This window comes from Sphaerodactylus townsendi, linkage group LG16 (genome assembly GCF_021028975.2).
Source record: "Sphaerodactylus townsendi isolate TG3544 linkage group LG16, MPM_Stown_v2.3, whole genome shotgun sequence".
NCBI lineage: Eukaryota > Metazoa > Chordata > Lepidosauria > Squamata > Sphaerodactylidae > Sphaerodactylus > Sphaerodactylus townsendi.
Window position 1 is genome coordinate 8,996,038 of NC_059440.1, and position 19,338 is coordinate 9,015,375.

The 19,338-nt window shown below is 47.7% G+C and overlaps 1 protein-coding gene across 1 annotated transcript in view; it reads right to left on the reverse strand.

Moving 5' to 3' along the window:
* Positions 1-19,338, reverse strand: part of ABR (ABR activator of RhoGEF and GTPase) — a 116,700-nt gene that overhangs the window by 52,204 nt on the left and 45,158 nt on the right. The window contains exon 2 of the mRNA XM_048519394.1: positions 5,118-5,314. Coding sequence (XP_048375351.1) covers positions 5,118-5,237 — 120 coding nt within the window. The 5' untranslated portion in view covers positions 5,238-5,314. The remainder of the gene's footprint in view (positions 1-5,117; positions 5,315-19,338) is intronic.

Sequence of the window (19,338 nt, forward strand, 5' to 3'; positions counted from 1 at the left end):
ATGAAGATTTTTACAGAGCTGGGTTTCCTTCTCTTCTCCAGGAAGAACAAAACAAACCATTCAACACTGACACTCTGGACCAGACAAATCGGAAGTCTGCAACTACAGACTTCAGAGCCAGCGTGGTATAGTGGTTAAGAGCAGGTGCACTCTAATCTGGGGAACCGGGTTTGATTCCCCGCTCTGCCCCTTGAGCTGTGGAGGCTTATCTGGTGAAGTAGATTAGCCTGTGTACTCCAACACATTCCAGCTGGGTGACCTTGGACTAGTCCAGGGGTGGGCAATTATTTTTTCCATGGGGCTGCATAAGAAAAAGAAAATATTGTGGAGGACCAGGCCAAAAGGCAGGGGGGTGAGGCGCTTTTGAAAGCCCCGCAGAAGCCTGGCAGCCAAGGCAATCGGCTTCTGCGGGGCTTTCAAAGACGCCTCGCTCCCCAGCACGGCAGGGGGGCCAGTCAGGGTCATCTGGCAGGCCGGATATGGCCCGGAGGCCGTATAATGCCTAGGTCTGGACTAGTCACAGTTCTTCTGAGCTCTCTCAGCCCCACCTACCTCACAGGGTGTTTGTTGTAGGGAGAGGAAGGGAAAGGAGATTGTCAGCCCCTTTGAGTCTCCTTACTGGAGAAAAAGGGAGGATAATAAATCCAAACTCCTCTTCTTTTCTTCTTAATGTTCAATGCCAGAAAATAATGCATATTATGTATACACCTTGTGCAAATCACATCTGCATAGCTAGGTTTTTTCATAAACCATTCTCCTCATTCTGGAGGGGGGGTAAGAACTATGCAGAAGCTCTGGTGCCCCCTCCCTAAGGCTTGTCCGAAAGCTTCTTCAACGACCTGCCCATCTTCTCTGGCTTCAGGTACTTTCAAGCTCAACTTCAAGTTCATGGGGGCTAGAAACTTGCTTTAAAAAAACTTATTCTAAGATGGAATTCTGAGTTCTCTTGGCCCTTCCCAAATCCTGAGCCGTTTGCTTCCTGCTCTCAAAAAGTCCATCTTCCGCTCTCAACAATTTAGATCTGCAGAGTGTGGGGCTGGGAGCCCAAACGGTACTTTGTGATGCTCACACTTTGTATCAACGAAGAACCCACCGTTTTCTCCCTCACCCCCAAGGGAAGTCAGTCTAGGCTGGGAATGGCAACTTTAAAAAAAAAATGACCAGTCAAATATGGTCAAATATTGGCCCAATATTTTGAGAAGTTGATACCATTCAGAGGCAAATAGGTCTGGGCGCGCAGTATATGTTAAACTGCGCACATCAGAGTTAAAACATAATTTGATACTCACCTAGGCCCAATATTTTTTAAAGCATTCACCAACTGATGTGAGAGTTTTTCTGCTGATTGCAGAAACCAAAGTTAAGTGACCTGGTTTTGGGAAACAATGAAAATAGCTCTTTTGTGTTTGTTTATTTCCACAAACTACAGCTTTTAACTGTGTTAGGCAAGGAGTCCTATATAGGGGGGAAAGTAACTGAATGTCTTCTTTGCCTCCACCCCCAGAACACCAGCAATCTGTCTACAGTTGAAAAATTTAACAGCAAATTGTTTTAAAAAAAACAACGCTGAAAACAAAACAAAGCAACTTTTGAAGTTTGAAGTTGGTGTTTATCTGCCGTTGTGCCATGCTGGCAGCCATTCGCTCCATCCTCTTCAGGGGCACTGCTGGGACCGGAAGAGGCTACCTGGGGCAAGGTGAGTCCCCAACAACTGCAGGGCTAGGGAGCTGGGGAGAGTTCCACAAACAACAAACGCGCTGCATCAACCGCTATTTTATCAATTGCGCTAAGCCCACATATAAAGTGCAATACATAAAGTGCAACCAAAGTGCAAACAACATCAGAGCCTAGACTCTGATAGGGAAACTGAATGGATGTGAGGAAGTCACCTTGAGTAATTATCCCGATTAAGATTGAAGAATTAATTGTAATCTGAAGAAGAATCTATTGAAAACGGTTACAGTAGCGCAACCCGTTTATTATTGGATGTTCAATCGATGGACTTGGCCCAGACCAGTCCACATTGCCATATAGACTTACTTCTACTGACTGGAATGCAGTATATGCAGCTATTGATAAGTGATTGATTATCTCCAAAGAAGAGGTCCCGTCCAAGTACCTATACGGACGAAGACATAGGACCGAGCGAAGAAGACATCGTTTAGTCACCTTGACTATGTTATAGGGTGATGTGATATGTGTAGTATTGTAAGAGTCTCGGCTCTGATGTTGTTTGCACTTTTAACTGGTTGCACTTTATGTATTGCACTTTATATGTGGGCTTAGCGCAATTGATAAAATAGCAGTTGATGCAGGGTGTTTGTTGTTTGTGGAGTTGTTAACGTTGCATCCATTGAGAAGCTGGGGAGAGTTCCCATTCCGGCCCCTTCTGACAAAGAACACCCAAATGGAAGCAAACAAGACAAGTAGCCACCTACAGGAAATCATCATGAGTTAACCGTCAGAAATACATGAAAAGTTTGTTGGGCTTCCCCACCTACTGGTCACGGAGGGGAACAGAACTAGTTTTTTAAGGCAGCGTTTGAAGACACGTTACCACACTAATGCCACCTGGTGGGCAACAGGGAGAAGATGCCAAGAATCTCTAGATGAGACCTGCATCACCCTGAAGCTTGCGCATGTTTACTCGAAGAGAATCAACCCAGAAGGAGAACATTTGGGCAGCGTTTCTCAAAAAGTGCTTGGGGCCAGGGGCACAGCAGACAGAGCCTTGGCGAGAAGAGATCAAGAAGATTTGCAGGGGATGAGTTGCAACACACAGTGAAATGCACAAAACTGAAACCCTTGAATGAAGAACCAGAGAAAGAGCAAGATTGTTGTGGTAGAAGCAGGCTTTGTCCTGTTGCAACAGCTTTGCTGGACAGGCCAGGGAAGTAAGACAGCTCCTGCAATTCCCAGCCAGGGAAGAGAGGGCTGCTACCATCTCAGGGCTCTGTAGACTAGAAGGGAGTTCCCTCCCACAGTGATTCCTCTGAGCCCGTCACAACTGAATTTTATTTATTTGGAAGTAGCAAGACCACGGCATGCATCATCTCAGCATTTTCAGAGCCGCCCTGCGGGATCAGCCTGTTTCCCACACTTCCAGCCAGACACACCAGGAGGCAACATGCACAAAGCTTTGCAGGTCACTCCCTAGCAACAGGTGTCCACAGGTATATTGCCTCTGAACATGGAGGTTCCTCTCAGCCCTCATAGATACTAGACATGTAGGGGAGCAAAAAGCTAAAGCTAAAAAAAATTCAGAACAGGCAAGAAGAAGAACTAGGCAGGTTTGTTGCACGTTTGGAGGACATGATTGGTATAGAAGGTGTTTGTCTTCCTTACAGACAAATGACATCTGTATTGCCTCAAGCTGGCCTATCTACACAGGTAATGAAGCATTTGAAAGGTGTTAAAAAAGGTAAAGTTTCCCCTTCAGTCGTGTTCGACCCTGCAAGCAGTGATTTCATAGGCAAGCCGTTTTTGTGGGGTAGTTTGCCATTGCTTTCACCGACTATTCTTTATCCCCTAGCTATGAGCTAGGTATTTACCGACCAAGGAATGGATGGATGGCTGAGTTGACCATGAGCCAGCTGCCAGGATATCTGACCCACAGGGGGATCGAACACCCGACCGTGTGAGTGGCAGTGCAAGCACTTAACCACTACGCCACATAGCTCCTCTAAAAGGTGTTACCTGTCCTAAATCAGACAGCTAAAAGGGAGAATGTCTCCCCCTGCCACAAACAATTGCAGTCATGAATCGTGGCCACAAGATGGCATCAGCAGCCTGTTTGGAGGAGAAGCATTATTCCTGTTTGCAGTCTACTCTTTAACAGGCCCCCCCCCCCCAAACACACACACGCACGCGCACACGAGGCAGCGCAAACAATGCTTCTGTGGCTTGCTTTTTACTACACTCTCCAATTCTTCAGGCTCAAATTTGAAATTAAAAATGCTTTCTGGCTCCTCCATTTCCATTCCCCCCACCCCCCAAAATCACGCCGTTCCATTCAAAAATTATCTGCTGCATTAAAGCAGAATTGATCAAAAGTAGTGAAGATTCTTGGGGGGGGGGGGGGGAATTGGTAAATTTTATGATTTTTTTAAAATGTCTTGTATGTATTTTCCTTAATTTGATAATGACTTGGGTATGATTATTTGTAGTTCATTAATTTTAGGCTAATTGTCACGATTGTTATTTGTTATAGTTGGTCACTGATTGTTATTTGTTATAGTTGGTCACATTGGGAAATGGACTGGTGCAGGAAAGATAGATGCATAGGCATAATTTTGATTTCAGTATATATGTAAGTACTGTGTAACTTTAATTTCAGATATACCCATTAGAAGCCTCAAAGAACTGTTGGAGGTTGATTGAACATACTGGCATACTGAGGAAGACGCACGAAAAACGTTCTATACACGCAAGACGTTTTTATGTAGACCCTACAGAATTGGAATATGGACTATATGGAACTACAGCTTTGTTTCTGAACAAAGAATTGAATAGACTAAGTGATTATTTATGTTTAGTTATAAGAGTTGGAAGACTTATGCTGTATCTTTAAGAACTTTGTCAGAGAAATAAGGAAATGTAAATACAAATAGAAGTGTTAAGTTGTTTAATTATATGTAAGATCAATATATAAGATTGGACACAGCCAGAGTGCAACGTGTGCATTTTTGAGTTTATTTGGGCTAACGTTGACATTGCACTCTTAAAGATAGTGGTGATAGTTGGTCATTGACCATAAATAAAGTCTCTGTCTGCTGTACTAAAGCTACATAGGTAACAACCCAGGCCAACCTTGCAGGGAGATTGCAACACTACCAAAAATGCCCAGTAACCACTTCGATGCACTTTAGAAATGTTAAACCAGTGGTTCTCAATCTTCCTAAACCCTTTAATACAGTTCCTCATGTTGTGGTGACCCCCAACCCTAACATTTATCCATTTTACAGATGGAGAACACTGATGCAGAGAGTCTTAGGCGACCCCTGTGAAAGGGTCGTTCGACCCCCAAAGGGGTCCTGACCCCCAGGTTGAGAACCACTGCATTAAACGTTCTCTGTAGATGTCCAAGACTCCACAGGTGTTGTTCGGCCACCACTTACCACTATGTCCGGCTCATCAGGAGCCGTGGGCGTGACACCTTCGTTCCCGTCCCCGTTACCCTCCTGGGCACGAGTGCTGAGCTGGGGCGACATGGTGGGTGATTCGTCAATGTACGGCATGGTCTCTGGGCCACTGGGAAGTACTTTGGGCTCCTCGTTGCCCTCTGCGTCATAGTCCTCTGAGCCGTAGTTAAAATCTGTCAAGAGGAACCAGAGACAACCGATCAGAGTTGGAAAGCATCCAGGCACATATCACCATAGGAGAAATGCTTCCTGCCCCTATATGACTGCATGCCTCACTCAGCCCAACTGCCTTCCGGCCAGTGATCTACCAGGGCTTTTATAAACTGCTGTGGGCGGGGCCTTGATGTCACTTCCTAAACCCCTCCCCTTTCCTTTCTCAGTGTTATGGCTCAGCCTGGTCTAGTTGGGGACCCCTGGGAGGTAGACTCAGATGGAGAGGAGGGGACAGTTTGGGTGCCTGATCCCCAGGCCCCGCCTGTAAATGCAGAGCCTGACCAGTCATTAGTCCCTACAGGACCAGGTCCAGAGGCTGAGGCAGAGCAGGCAGGCAGGGATCCATAGCCTGGTCCAAGCTCTGAGATCTCCCAGCCAGGGTCGAGCTCTGGGACACTTCAGCCTCTTCACAGTGAGCCAGAAGGGACCCTGCAAGCCAGGGGCATAACGAGGCAAACTGTAGCCCTGGGCAAAACCTGAGTTGGATGCCCACCCCCGCATGGGCGGTCACTCCACTACAACCAAAACATTTTTTTGCACCAGGACATTGGTGCATGCAGGCCAAAAATGAAAAAACCACTAAAAATACCCAAAAACGAACCCTGCATTTTGATGCCCCCCACAAGGTGATGCCCTGGGCAGCTGCCCACCTTGCCCAATGGGCATTACACCCCTGCTGCCAGCCCCGTCACCCACCCACCCCAGTCTCCAGAGCCCCCAGGAGAAACGCAGGAGGACACTGCGTGCTAGGTTACAGCAGAGGAGACGCAGTAGCAGGTTAGCAGCCATGGTGCGAGCTGACTTGGATGCTAAGTCCTTACAGGAGCCAGACTAAAGAAACCCAGCTGCAAGAGGTTGTTGCACCAGGGAATGGGAGGCTGGCTATAAAAGAAAGGTTGCAGCTGCACAATCTTGTGGCAGCAACGTTGTGTTTCAGTTTGCAGGCCACTGTCTCTGTTCCTAACCTTTGTGTATCCCAAAAACAACTGCACCTGTGGAATAACTGTGTCTGGACTGTCTGTTGGTTCTTTGGGGCCTGTCTACAACGCTCAGCTGGAAACTTTTATACCTTTTACATGAAAGGGCTAACAGGCAAAAGGGGTTCACTCCTGCTTCAAGCTAGGGAGGGAGCAGCTGAATTCTCACACACATCCCTTGCATGTAAAATAGTAATACATTGCAGGGGTCTGCAACCTGTGGCTCTCCAGATGTTCGTGGACTACAATTCCCATCAGGCCCTGCCAGCAGGGCCAATTGGCTGATGGGAATTGGCTGATGGGAATTGTAGTCCATGAACATCTGGAGCGCCACAGGTTGCAGACCCCTGCATTAGGGAAAAGGCTGGGACGTTCAAATACACACTTCCATATTCGCTTGGGGAGCTGTTCTTCTTGAGGAACAAAGACTGGCATTATTATTATTTTTCTGGTTTGTTCTCCTGTAATCATTGTGAACAGTCTCCACCCACCAATTTTCACTGGCCACGTACGTGATTTGTTTATATCGTTTACACAATTCATCTGAACAGCATGTGTTTTATACACATGTATGATATACGTATAATGCTGACAGTGACAAATCAACAACATTGTAGGTGTACATGTTTTACAGAAAAGATTCAACAGCCTGGAACTGAAAACAATGCAAAAAGAAAGTCTTTGGGGCTCACTCTGCTCAAGAGAACCCCCAGCTGAAATGGAGATTCTTTGAGTCAAATCTGCAGGAATTGAACATTGAATTCTGCTGCTCCTTTGCCTTTCAAAACCTACCAGGAAGTAGCATTAAAACCCCAATTGGCTTCAGTGACCAAACACAGAGCCAAAAAGAGGTAGGCAATTATTGCAGATTATTCAGCCACCTCGAGACCGACCATTTAAAATGGTAAATCTCAAGCCCCAAGACCAACTTTTTAAAGAGGCATTTCTCAGCTGGCAAAAGAGTGTTTTAAAACAGGAGGAGGTCTGAGATGGGTCTGGGAAGGTGAAGGTTTTGCAAGAGGGATGACAAATAATTACGCCCCTCCAAAAACACAAAAGGGGCAGGAAGAGACCTTAAGCGTACGCACTACTGGAAAATAAATTAGCCTTCTTGAATTTGCATGCACTCTCGCACGACACCGATGTGGTTTAGAATCACACCATGAGGTGTGCCAACAGACAGGTACACAGGTACCGGGCTGCAAAGCCATGGCAGGTACCCAGGTACTGGGCTGCAAAGATGTGGTGGGCACACGCCAACCTACACCCGTCTCTTCTCAGCATTCTTTCCCAAAGCCTCCCACCCGTGTACCCTGTCAAGTGTGTTTCATCCCTCTCCCTCCCACCCCGGCCCCCGCGCTTGGCCTGACACACTTCCCCACATTCGCCCAATTAAGCATGCATCCTTGAGCTCGGCTGAATCCTCAATTGTGTGAGCTAACTGCCGATGCCACAAACTGGAGCCAGAGAATGCAGGAACATCCAGAAGAAGCGTCTTTATATGGGGAAAATTGGGGGGAGGGGGCTGCCTCCTCCCCATGCTGGAAGCAGGGCAGGGATATGACCAGGACTGTGGGTGTGGGAAAACTAGGCATCGAAGCATCATTAACCCAATGTGGCAGCTTATGGGAATGTAGCACATTTACATCATGTGTCAAAAAGCCAGATGTACCCCATGTAGAATAGACAGCCCCGCCTGATACAAGGAACACTCCCCTCACATCTGTAGAAAAATGTTGGGGGGGGGGAACCCCATCAACTCAGGCATTCCAATTCAAACAAATAACAGCACTTGGATGCAAAACGGCCAGTGGATAAAAAGCAGCCAGGAAGAGTGAACATAAGAACATAAGAACGAGCCTGCTGGATCAGACCAGAGTCCAACTAGTCCAGCACTCTGCTACTTGCAGTGGCCCACCAGGTGCCTTTGGGAGCTCACCTGCAGAATGTGAAAGCACCTGCAGGAAATTCCTACAAAGGTCAGGTGGTGGCAGCAGTTACCGGAAAAAGAGAGAGAGAGACAGACAGAGAGAGAGGCCCCTCCAGGAGAAATTGGGAACTCCTGAGAAAGGGCTGGTTGGAATAGAGCTTGCAGGTCAAACTTGGTCTCATAATTTGGTGGCAGCAGTGGGATCTCTCTGGCCCAGCTGTGGTGACTGGCTTCTGCTTCTATGAAAGGGGCATAGTATTACTCTGTTCCTGGTGATGGAACAGCACGAAGGCAAACCTACACACCAACTCCGGAGAACCCATCGCATCTGAAATCTAGGCGGGGCTGCAGGAAATGGCTGTCATGGGAGTTTTACCTGCCCTCCTTCCATTCACACATGCAAGTTCTCACACAAGCTCTGAAAGATCCCCAGAAGGAATTGGCCAGAAGGAGGTATCCGAGCTGGTTTGCTTTGCCCAAATGAAGCTCTCAGATCCGGGGTTTGACAATTTGAGGAAGTTCTTGCTGTTTTGCAAGCAACAAAAACCACATTCTCCAGTTTGTAAGGAAATAAGGACCGACTGTTTGCCTTTGGTGGATAAAGCAAGGTGACCAGATGCAAATGTCATAGGATTCCAGGGTCTTTCATCATTGTTCGGGGAAAGGCGGCAGAGCAGATGAAGAGCAAGAGGGCGGCTCCTGAACCCAGCCTTTCTGTCTCAGGAGCAGTTGGAATTGTTCCATCAGAGGTCTCCGATCCTCCAGCTCTATCCTTTCCTGGGCTCAGCTGACCTGGCCATGCTAGTTCATGCTTTTGGAACCTTGCAAATAGACTACTGTAATACGTCGTACGTTGGGCTGCCCTTGAAGACAACACAGAAACTACAACAGGTTCAACCCTAATTGCTATTTTCAAACAGCCACACAGCTTGCTGAGTTTATTTCTGAGTTCAATTCATGGTTGTTTAAATCAAGCTGCCAGCTCTGTGTTGGGAAATACCTTGAGAATTGGGGGAGAGTGGGGTTTGGGAAGAACTCAGCAGGGTATAATTCCATAGAGAGCAGCCATCTTCTCCAAAAACTGATCTCTGGGGACTGGAGACGAGTTCTAATTCTGGGAGATCTTCTGCCCCAGAAGGTTGGCAACCTTAACTTTTCATGGCCTAGGGAACTCCCCCCCCCAATATCTGAAAAACAGGGTGCTAACTACATTCCACACTCTAAAGATAGCCTGTTTGGCATCCAGCAGCACCCAGTCTTCTGTAGCAGTGGCTTCAACCTTGGAGGATGGGGCTTCCTGCAGAAACAAAGGGGCGCTAACATTAAAAGATGGCTCACGAAGGCCTGAGGCAGCAGTGGCGAAGGAGCAGCAGTGGCGTAGGAGGTTAAGAGCTGGTGTATCTAATCTGGAGGAACCGGGTTTGATTCCCAGCTCTGCCGCCTGAGCTGTGGAGGCTTATCTGGGGAATTCAGATTAGCCTGTGCACTCCCACACACGCCAGCTGGGTGACCTTGAGCTAGTCACAGTTTCTCGGAGCTCTCTCAGCCCCACCTACCTCACAAGGTGTTTGTTGTGAAGGGGGAAGGGCAAGGAGATTGTAAGCCCCTTTGAGTCTCCTGCAGGAGAGAAAGGGGGGATATAAATCCAAACTCTTCTTCTTCTTCTTTAATGAGGTTTGAGTTGCATATACTTCTTTCCTGAAGTTTTCCTGCATTGCGTATCCCTTTAGTTTTGACTGGTATGCTGCCCTGAATCACAAGGAAAAGACGGGGTATAACTATTTTAAACTGATAGCATGGGTTTTGCCACAGGGCTTCAGGGGTGTAACAATTTGCACCTGCCCAACATTTCCACGCCGTCCCTAAAGGTCCAGGATCCTCCCACAATGGCACAGGTGTCAAACTCGCAGCCCTCCAGATGTTATGGACTACAGTTCCCATCGTCTCCTGCCAGCATGATGCCAGCAGGGGGTGATGGGAACTGTAGTCCATAACATCTGGAGGGCCACGAGTTTGACACCTATGCACAACGGCATCTGCTCTTCTTCATGCCTCCAATGTGCTGAAAACATGAAATTCTTGGCCCTCAGTAGAAAATGTGATGTCAAAAATATTGTGGTGATGCAAAAAGAAAGTTCACGCACTCCATTCCAAATTTAACAAAAGTTTCAGCACATAATATATACTATACATGTAAAAGACATTTCATGAGGCGCCAGTGGTTAAGAGAGGTGGACTCCAATCTTGTGAGCTGGCTTTATTTCTCCAGCAGTGGCGCAGTGGTTAAGAGCAGGTGCATTCTAATCTGGAGGAACCAGGTTTGATTCCCCACTCTGCCAAATGAGCTGTGGAGGCTTATTTGGGGAATTCAGATTAGCCTGTGCACTCCCACAAATGCCAGCTGGGTGACCTTGGGCGAGTCACAGTTCTTCGGAGCTCTCTCAGTCCCACCTACCTGACAGGGTGTTTGTTGGGAGGGGGGAAGGGCAAGGAGATTGTAAGCCCCTTTGAGTCTCCTACAAGAGAGAAAGGGGGGATATAAATCCAAACTACTACTACTCCCCTCCTCCCCTCCTTCCCCTCTTCTCCTCCTCCTCCTCCTCCTCCTCCTCCACCACTACCACCTCCACCACCACCACCCCTCTATTTGAAGCCACTGGGTGATGTTGGGTCAGTGGCGCGGGGTGGCATGACAAAGAAAAACACTCCGTCGTGATGCCAGACAGCGGCCTGGTGTCTCAGACTCACCTCAGAGGTTTACGCATGTGGCTACACTCTGCAACCATGCGCCAACTCTTTCAGGGCGTTGATTTCAAGCCACGTCCATAAGCCGATCAGCAGTAATATTTTTTTAATTCTTGTGAAGCTACTAATTGAGAACACGTCATAAAATTGTGTCTCCTTCAATGCTGCCTTTACTTTCAAGAATTCTGTAAGTTGTTTCATAACGTTACAACTAAGGGAGTGGATATCCTGTGTTCTCTTTTGCCAACAAGCAGACTTGGGGCACAATTCTCTAGGAAGTTCCACCCGCCACTTATACAGTGAATCGGGACTTGCAGAGAGCTTGCTGGCATATTATTGTGCTCTTTTAGTTCTTGTGCAACACCCAATAATTTCAGTGGGATGTGCAGGAAACAGGAGACGTTCCTGGTAAATTGTGTCCACAACTTGACTGGCTGAGCAAACTTTTCAGAAGATTCCTATATCTGATTTGGGTCAGTCACAGTTCTCTCAGAACTCTCTCAGCCCCACCTACCTCACAAGGTGTCTGTTGTGGGGAGAGGAAGGGAAAGGCGTTTGTGAGCCACTTTGAGACTTCTTGCGGTTAAGAAAAGTGGTGTATAAATCCACACTTTCTTACTTTACTCTTTTACTGTCCAAGGCTTGGGGGTATGGCCTGTGCATCAACAAACATGGGCCTAGCTAGCCCCACTTCACATCTCCAAACATGGCTGCCCCTAGAGATCTTTTTTCACAGCCTCATCCAGGGCCCGGGGCCAGCATCCTCCCTTGATCTCCGTCATGACAGGCACATCCTCTCCCCTCCTGCCCTTCTGCTGTGGTGCCAGCCCCCCATCGCGATCCCACGCATCGCTCCTGTTGCTATTGGCTTGAGGCCTGTGCTGTTGCCCTGGCAACCGTCTCCCGCTGCATCCCACGATGCAATTTCTGCAGCTGGAAACTACAAGGGTACCCACTGGCAGGGGTAGGATAAGGCATAACTCCCCACCTTTTAACTGCCTTCTCCGTGTGGGCTGGTGGGGGGGAGGGAGGTTGTAGGGTGCTACGTATCCCCCACCGCAGATACTGGACGGGAGGAGGTACATTCTTCTGATCTCCTATGAACCTAGCTTAGAGGGGGCTGACTGAGGTTCGCTGCAGCTCAGATTGAATCAGCTACAGTCTACTAGTTATCTGCCCATATGACTCAAAGCAATGGGGCAAAAGCAGGAGAGGGGGCCAGGAGAGGGGGGCAGGAGAGCCACCCAAAACTACCGTGTTTCCCCGAATATAAGACAGTGTCTTATATTAATTTTTGCTCCCAAAGATGCGCTATGTCTTATTTTCAGGGGATGTCTTATTTTTCCACTCCACAGCTGCATGCTCTGGTGTTCTGTTCGACGGGCAATGCTTCCAAACAAAAACTTTGCTACGTCTTACTTTCGGGGGATGCTTTATATTTAGCACTTCAGCAAAACCTCTACTACATCTTATTTTCAGGGGATGTCTTATTTTCGGGGAAACAGGGTAAGTAGCCTGTTCTTGCAGAAAACGTAGAAGAAGAAGAGTTTGGATTTATATCCCCCCTTTCTCTCCTGCAGGAGACTCAAAGGGGCTTACAATCTCCTTGCCCTTCCCCCCTCACAACAAACACCCTGTCAGGTAGGTGGGGCTGAGAGAGCTCCGAGAAGCTGTGACTAGCCCAAGGTCACCCAGCTGGCGTGTGTGGGAGTGTACAGGCTAATCTGAATTCCCCAGATAAGCCTCCACAGCTCAGGCGGCAGAGCTGGGAATCAAACCCGGTTCCTCCAGATTAGATACACGAGCTCTTAACCTCCCACGCCACTGCTGGGTGTTGGAGCACCACGAAAGCACAATTACACAGCAGTAGTCTACAGATCCAACCGGGCACAAGCGATTGGCAATCCTCTCACTCGGCTCAGGCCTTGACATCCACCAGCAACTATTTTGGTCTGCTTTCAAGAACTGGAGAAGTCCAGAAAGACCAACAGCGACGCTGCCAAAACCATCTGCTCGAAGGCAGGTTGATGCATTGTTAAAGAGCAGGCTCCCATCCGAATGCCAGCCAGGACCGACTCTGCTTAGCTTCCAAGGTCTGACAAGACTGAGCCAGTCTGTGCTGTCCAGGTCAGAGCAACACAAGGTTGCCGTGTCTGGGATAGGGAATTCTTGGAGATGTTGGAGGCGGAGTCTGTGGAAGGTGGGGTTTCGGGAGGAATCTCAGTGGAGTATAATGGCACAGAGCAGGGGTGGCCAACCTATGGTGCTCCAGATGTTCATGGAGTACAAATCCCATCAGCCCCTGCCAGCATTGGCCATGCTGGCAGGGACTGATGGGAATTGTACTCCATGAACATCTGGAACACCATAGGTTGGCCACCCCTAGCGCAGAGATGCCACTTTCTCCAGGGAGGACTGATCTCTATAAACTGGAGACCAGTTTGGCAACCCCAGGGCAAGGGCATTCTATCCATTACATTTTAATATTAGCTAAAAGACAGAGAGGAGTACACAGCTCTGTCCTCCCCATTTGATTCTCACAACTACCCGGTGATGCAGTTTAGACAAAGAGGGTCAGCAGAATACGTGTCTGAGCCCACGTTTCTCTATGAACACTCTACCGTGGCAACTCTGCAATACCTCTGCAGTGCCATTCGTGGACATGGATGTGTCATACAGGAAAGAAGCAGAAAAGGCAAGTATCTCACAGAAACCTAACTGTGGACAGATCTGCCATCGTCACCCAGCGCAGCCCCCTCAGCCCCCTGAGACAAAAGGCAGGGCAGATCTTCCAGATGTTTTATTCGCCTCCAGTTTCTCCAGCCTCACAATTTGATCCACAAAAGTGACTCGCCAGTTTGAAACAACCACAACAGCCTGGTTGGACATGCAGGTGTTTGGAGCATCAGTTTTTAAAAGAAAGTTTTGTGTATCTTCTCCCTTTGTTGGACCTAGAAGTGGGCCCAGGGATGGCTCTAATTACTACTTGGATGGGAGACCACCAAGGGAGTCCAGGGTGGTAGTAGTAGTAGTAGTAGTAGTAGTAGTAGTAGTAGTAGTAGTAGGAGGAGGAGGAGGAGGAGGAGGAGGAGTTTGGATTTATATCCCCCCCTTTCTCTCCTGTAAGAAGACTCAAAGTGGCTCACAAACTCCTTCCCCCCCCAAAAAAAACACACACCCTGTGAGGTAGGTGGGGCTGAGAGAGCTCCAAAGAACTGCGACTAGCCCAAGGTCACCCAGCTGGCATGTGTTGGAGTGCACAAGCTAATCTGGCTCACCAGATAAGCCTCCACAGCTCAAGTGGCAGAGCGGGGGATCAAACCCGGTTCTCCAGATTAGAGTGCATCTGCTGTTAACCACTACGCCACGCTGGCTCTCTGGTTGCTACACAGAGGCAGGCAACGGCAACCCACCTCTGAACATCTCTTGCCTTGGAAACCCTATGGCAGTGGTGGCGAATCTATGGCACTCCAGATGTTCATGGACTACAATTCCCATCAACCCCTGCTGGCAGGGGCTGATGGGAACTGTAGTCCATGAACATCTGGAGTGCCACAGGTTCGCCACCACAGCCCTATGGTGTTGCCATAGTTTGGCTGTGATTTGAGAGCGCTTTCCACCAACAGAACTGGGTCCCAGCCGTCATAGTTACCTCAAGTCTAGAGGCATGGCTAGTGTATCCAACCCAATTCAATCAGGAAGCAAACTCTGGGCTTGGCAGGGCCGGTTAAGCCAGGGTATAAATTTATAGAGAGCCATGCAAATTATGAAACCGAGGCGTTTGTTTTAAAGACTCACAAAGCGTATCCTAATTACGAATCTGGGCTAATTCTGAAACGGAGGGGGCTAGCAGACGCCTCTCCCCTTAACACTCCGCAGGAGCCGGAGAAACTGCAAGGATATGAATTCCAAAATGCAAACTGGCAGCAAAACATTTCAAAAGCAAGAATGCACCACCCGACTTTTAACCCATTTCTCCAGCCTTTATTTCCTGGGCTGACTTTCGTTCCCTGCCAGCCTTCCTCCTTAGCTTTCTGGCCTATTTATTCCTTCCATTTCAGCCCACCTGCCTGAATTCCCAACCTCAAGCAGACTAAACAAACCTCTTCTAATCATTAGCATGCAGCTCAGGAAGCGAGTTCGAAAGCAAGGGAGGGGGAATGCCTCCATGCGTATTACAGCTCCCATTGCTCAGCTGAAGTTCAAATGACTCCAAACAGCAGGGGCAGGAGAACAGAGAAAGAAGGAGGTTCTTGCATTAATTCGCCGCTTGTGTACCAGGATCTAGAAGATTCGTTTGCAAACCGAAGCAGGGCACCAGGGAGACAGAAACCAAGGAACGGAGGAGAACGCTCCCTTCAGAGAAAGAGGGCAAATGGGGTAAAGGCAGGGCTGGAGGAGAGCCCTCTTTCTGGACAAGATGCCTCCTGCGGAAAGTCAGCTGCGTTCCAGGAGAGAAATCAGGTTTGAAGTAATCTTGGGAGCAAGAGCCGACACTTTTCTTGGCTTTGCAGGGCTGCTGTGCCTTGCAACAAACAGTCTGTCCGGCATTCAACAGCTAACGTTTAAAATAAATCTAGCATTTCAGTGTAATAATAGGGAAAGCAACGGCTGTTGAATCCTTGCCAGCGAGAAAGCTAAGAAAAGAGCCAGGAACCAGGAAGGAGGGAATGAAGAAGAAAGAGAAGTCAGGAAGGTGGCTTAAAAAAGACAACATTCAATGGGACAAGCTGAACAACAGCCATAAGCCATGGCAATTATCCAAATCCTCCATATGCATAGGCACTCTACCTTCAAGTACCATTGACTGGGAGCAAACAACAGAGGAGGGTTTGTGACCATCCCAGAAGTATTGTCGAAGGCTTTCACGGTTGTAATCACTAGAGTGTAGTGGGTTTTCTGGGTTGTATAGCCGTGTTCTAGTAGCCTTTTCCAGAAGATGTCAGCCACAGATGCAGGTGAAACGTCAGGAGAAAATGCTACTGGAACACGGCCATCCAACTTGGAAAACCCACAACATCCCAGAAGTATTTGACTTGCCACTGTCACCGCCAACCAGAGTGCTACTCTCTGAAATGTATTATGGTACATTTATTCACATGGCTGGGGAAAGCAATGGCAAACTACCCCACAAAAACGGCTTGCCTTTGAAATCACTGCTTGCAGGGTCGGGCACGACTGTAGGGGAAACTTTACCTTTATTCACATGGCACTATCATACTGTATGGGAGCAGCTTTACAGAGTGTTCAAATAAATAAAGTCTTCATTCTCAAGAATTTCACAGTCTAAAGAAAATCTCCCCCTAATTACGTAAAATGGGAATAGATTAGGCAACCCCTCCTCTTTCCCACCCCAAGATACATGATGCCACCCCACCCCAAAAGTTGCTGTTTATTATTATGCAACAGCTTCTGAAGCTATCCAGCAATAACAACTTCTCCTGACGTTTCGATTGCATCTATGGCTGGCATCTTCAGAGAATCCTCTGAAGATGCCAGTCACAGATGCAGGCAAAACATCAGGAGAGAATGCTACTGGAACACGGCTATACAACCCGGAAAACCCACAACACCCTAGTGATTCCGGCCGTAAAAAGCCTTCGACAATACAATAACAACCTCCTTTTTACTAACTCTATAAATGAATCTGGACGCTTTCTAAAAAAGAACTGCTGTTTAAACGCATTCAGCAACATTAATTACCTAGGTAGTGAATTATTTGAAGATGGGATTGAACGGAAGCCAAAGTATGTGTGTTGATGCTAAAATTAAGACAGACCCAAAACAGGGACAGTGAATTTCCAGAAAACAGAGAACGGTAGGACAAGTACATGCAAATTAAGCACATTTTTCTCTAACATATTTACTTTTGCTAATGTCTCCGCTTGTCTGGAAAACCCTACTGGGACGCCATAACTTCCCTGAAGGAACTACCCGTTTATCAAAGCAAGCTATTCACTGACCATCAAGGATTGCTATGGGGACATCGGAAACTGGAAAAGCCACTCCATCTGAGATAACTATCCTGTGTGGATTCCCAATCCCATCCTTTATAGCCTAGGCTGGCTCTTTGCCCAAGATAAATGACTTCATGAACAACCCTTCTGTGCCACAACAAACTCGGCTAAGAAATGATTTGGGGAAGTTGTGGGCATCTATTTCTGTTCCATAACCAGGAGAGTTCCAAAATCCATAGACAGGTCCTGCAAACCTATCCATAAGAATATTTATGACTGTTTTGTCAAAGGCTTTCATGGCCGGAATCCACTGGCTGTTGTGGATTGCCCGTGATGCGTGGCCGTGGTCTGGTAGTTTTTGCTCCTGACAATTCACCCGCATCTATGGCTGGCAATTTTTAGAGGTACGTCACGGTAAGATGTGTTTCTATCATGATATGCCTCTGAAAATGCCAGCCACACAGCCTGGAAAACCCACAACAGCCAATATTTATGATGTAGACATTTGTAATTAGATGACTAACTAGAGCCAGTTTTCCAAAAGTAGTCCCCATGACTGGTTGCCCACACTCTTGACTGCCCTGAAGGCAATCTGAAAGCAAGAGACTGTCATGATATATATAAAAAAGGAAAGGTTCACAAAAGGTTCATCTTCTAGTCAGCAGAAGTTTGCCCAACAAAGAGGCCGGAGACAGTCAGCCTAGGACGAAGTATCTACAGTTAACCTTTAACATGATTGGTGAGTCCAACTGTGACTCTAGAGCAGGGGTCTGCAACCTGCAGCGCTCCAGATGTTCATGAACTACAATTCCCATCAGCCCCTGCCAACATGGCCAATTGGCATCTGAAGAGCCGCAGGTTGCAGACCCCTGCTCTAGACCAATGACAGGCTGTTGCCGGGGTGGGGGAAAATATCCTTGTTGAATGTATAAGAACAATGCATTGTATATGCTAAGTTCAGCGTAAGTTGAGAGTCTGAGTTGAGTGTTAAGTTCAGTGTGTGTGTTCACTGTGTTCTTGCTGAGGAGTTCTGTATAGCTTTATAGTCTTGTATAGCATAGACTTGTGTAACCTTGCAACTGCTAAAGTAAAACCTTCCTATGGAAAGAACATCTTGTGTGGAGAGTATTCTTTTCCAAGTGTGGTAGGAGGCTGCAGTGAATGCAAGAAGACTATCAGACCTTCTCATCTTACCAGAGTGACTCCGCTTTAAACTCTGCTGATAGAGACTACTGACAAACGCTAATGTATGTTCAACAAAAGGCAACCACACTTTTCCCAGTGCTCTACCTGTCCCCACCCGCAGCACAACTATCTCTCACTTGCTGCTATCAGTCGAGCTTGTAAAGCTTCGGACATCCAGGATGCTTAAGGCACCACCTCTACCTGGCACCCTCTACACTTCAGAGTGACAAGAACTTTGACAAAAGTGTCTTGATTTTCACAGCCAAAGAGCTGAAGGGTGTAGAATTTAGCGCAACAGCTCCCAGCACTAGGAAAAGAAAATAATGAAAAGATATATGGGAGACTAGAGTGTCTACCTAGAAGGGAAGATGCCCGTTGTGTCCCTGCATCAGTTGCTGCTGTAGGCTGGCAATGGCATCCTTTCAATCAGTCTCTACTTGAGGCGGGGGGGCGGGGGGGCAGGAAATGATGCATCAGGCACGATCTCTGCATCAGGTATGAATGAATCACTCAATTGTTCCCAATGCTGACATGTAGCAGAATAACACACTTTTGGAGGAGGCCATTTGGTGCATCTCTGCATGAGTCACTACTCTGGGTAGGCTTCTGCTGGGGGTGGAAACTAATGCCATATTTCTGTACCAGGTGCAGCTTCCTCCACAGTCTCTTCTTCTGTATCATTCCATTATTCCACATGTTAAGATAATGCAGAATGACTAGACCTCGGGAGTTGTTGCCTGTTACAACTCTGTAAGAGACACCAGACCTGCTTCCAACTATAAACCCACCCACCCCAGCCAGTCAGCCGGCCGGCCGGCCATACAGTCCCAAGATGACCAAACCAAGAACAATCACAGCTCAAACTGGCCTGCTAAGACATAAGTCCCCAAACATTGACAGCTGACACTAAAGTCTAGATCAGTGGTTCTCAACTTGGGGGTCGGGACCCCTTTGGGAGTCCAATGACTCTTTCACAGGGGTCGCCTAAGACTCTCTGCATCAGTGTTCTCCATCTGTAAAATGGATAAATGATTGGGTTGGGGGTCACCACAACATGAGGAGCTGTATTAAAGGGTCGCGGCATTAGGAAGGTTGAGAACCACTAGTCTAGATCAATGGATTCCCGCAAATAAGCATGGCAAAAAATAGCCACATGATGCTAACAGCAGGCTTTTGAATGCACACATTAA